The sequence below is a fragment of the Austrofundulus limnaeus genome, unplaced genomic scaffold (assembly GCF_001266775.1).
Source record: "Austrofundulus limnaeus strain Quisiro unplaced genomic scaffold, Austrofundulus_limnaeus-1.0 Scaffold1272, whole genome shotgun sequence".
In the NCBI taxonomy this organism is placed as follows: domain Eukaryota; kingdom Metazoa; phylum Chordata; class Actinopteri; order Cyprinodontiformes; family Rivulidae; genus Austrofundulus; species Austrofundulus limnaeus.
The window spans coordinates 47,053-49,021 of NW_013953674.1; the positions used below are offsets into that span (position 1 = coordinate 47,053).

Consider the following 1,969-nt stretch of genomic DNA (forward strand, 5'->3'; position numbering starts at 1 on the left):
GTCTGTTTTTAGGACTGACATGAGTCCTGATGCAGTTATAATCCAGACAGTTTCACAAGTGTTTTACAGAACATTAGTTTTTCTGTGCTCAGGTGTGTTTTATTGGGTTTGTTATAGAGCAGAAAATAACAGACAAGACACATAAACTTACATCAGTTTTCTTCTTACCRGTTAACATCATCCTGTCAGTCTGATTTTTATTGTTAATAAAACTTCTTAGTGAATTCAGGTGAATTACACCAAATTATTTGATGAGTCAAAACATACAGGATCCTGAGTTAAATGTCTGCTGATTACAGATTATCATCAGTAAACTTTACCAAAGTAATTAAATAATTAACTTAATTCTAATTATTTTAATTATGTACAATCAGCATGTGGAGGAAATAACATTAGGYCAAATGATATCAGTTAAAACAGTAAATATTCTTTTAGTTTTGCTCTTTTTCAGTGAAAAGCAAACAGCTGATGGCTTAAATGTTGCCTTTTTTAATCCAATGTGTTTAATGTAGGAGCAGTCAAGTATACACACAGTTAGAAAAACACACACACAACTTTAACAAAAACAACAACAAAATAAAGTTGAACTACCTTGTATCTCCATCTGTCCTTCTGTAGCCGCGATATTTAAAAGCAGGAAGTGACGACAGTAAAAACAGGCTAACAGCCAGAAAACACGACTAAAAAACTGACTTTCTTCTCTTTTTACGTCCTACAGTTGTTGTGTACATTTGTGTGTTTGTCTAAATAATCACAGGTTAAATTCAGGTGTGTTACACAGGTATTTTCCTCTGACTGCAGCTCAGATGTGCTGATGGAGCTCATTGAACGCTGAAGCACTTCCGGCGCTTTAACGTGACGTCACAGAAACGATGCGTTTGTTAAAGTTGTGTTTTACACGCACGATGTAAAGTTTTATCCGTATTATGTCTAGAAATTAAACCAACTGAAACACATACATTTGTGTAATATTATTGTAGACTAGAGCTTTATGTAAAAAAGTAAAAAAAAATGGTGTTTTCTATATCTTAACATTTCTAGGTTTGCAACATTTACATTTTTTAAATAACATCTTCATTCTGTTTACTTCTTCAGTTCTCTTTTATCCTCTCAAATCTTTTTATTTAGTCGCACAGTTAACTAAAGTTGATACTTACACTTAAATAAATAATATAGATAAACACTAAAGTATGACTCTGAATGCACCGAACATGACGTCATCAACAATGGCCGGATGTTTGAAGTTTTCGTAAATGATAAAACTAGTTCCGGTCAATCTTTTTTAAAACAAAAGCCCAAATCAAGGCAAGCACACATTAAGATTTAACACCACAACATGTTTTTATAGTCTCCTTTTAGTAGAGAGTAAGTTTAAAGTAAATTTATTCTATATAATATTTTATTAACCTGTTATTTACACACAGAGCAGCCTGATACTTTTATTGTGAAAGGGGCCGGAAACAGTCTTGTTCTTGTTGAACTTGATCCCGGCCGGAGCCGGACCTGGAGCTGGAGCTGGCCCGGATCTTCATCTGCAGTTTTGTTGAAGTTCAGACGCCTCAAAGGTAACAAACTTATGATTTTATTCAAGTTTAAATGTCTTAAAATTAGAAGCTCGTTGTGTTTATTTATACTTTCATGTGAAAGACGAGTGCACGTGAGCTGAAGCTAACATGCTGATTACATTACAAAGTTTAAACTGCTTTACTGCTGCTAGCCTAGCCCTCTTTCATGCTTCAAATCTTATCTGGACATTTTTAATGGGGGTGGTTCAGACAAACATCACAACTTTTAGCCTTAAATCCACAAAATAAGAAAGTCTGATTTTTACAAAACTCTTAAAGACGTCTTTAAACTGTTTAATCATCTGGCTGCTGTAAGAGTCATTTTTAACCCTGGACCTGCAGGTTGTGTGGACTCACTTCATGTTGTCTGGTCTGTTGTTGCACTTGTTGTTGCTCTATACTTA

General features: G+C 34.4%; 2 protein-coding genes across 2 annotated transcripts in view; one reads left to right on the plus strand and one right to left on the minus strand.

Annotated features, from left to right (window-relative positions):
- nup35 (nucleoporin 35) overlaps window positions 1-859 on the minus strand; it is an 11,873-nt gene extending 11,014 nt beyond the window's left edge. The window contains exon 1 of the mRNA XM_014031573.1: window positions 592-859. Within this exon, the coding sequence (XP_013887027.1) occupies window positions 592-604 (13 nt within the window). The 5' untranslated portion in view covers window positions 605-859. The remainder of the gene's footprint in view (window positions 1-591) is intronic.
- A 599-nt stretch (window positions 860-1,458) lies between these two features.
- The window catches only part of LOC106534808 (dnaJ homolog subfamily C member 10), an 18,059-nt gene continuing 17,548 nt past the window's right edge, over window positions 1,459-1,969 (plus strand). The window contains exon 1 of the mRNA XM_014031571.1: window positions 1,459-1,565. The gene's annotated coding sequence lies outside the window, so the exon portion shown is untranslated. The remainder of the gene's footprint in view (window positions 1,566-1,969) is intronic.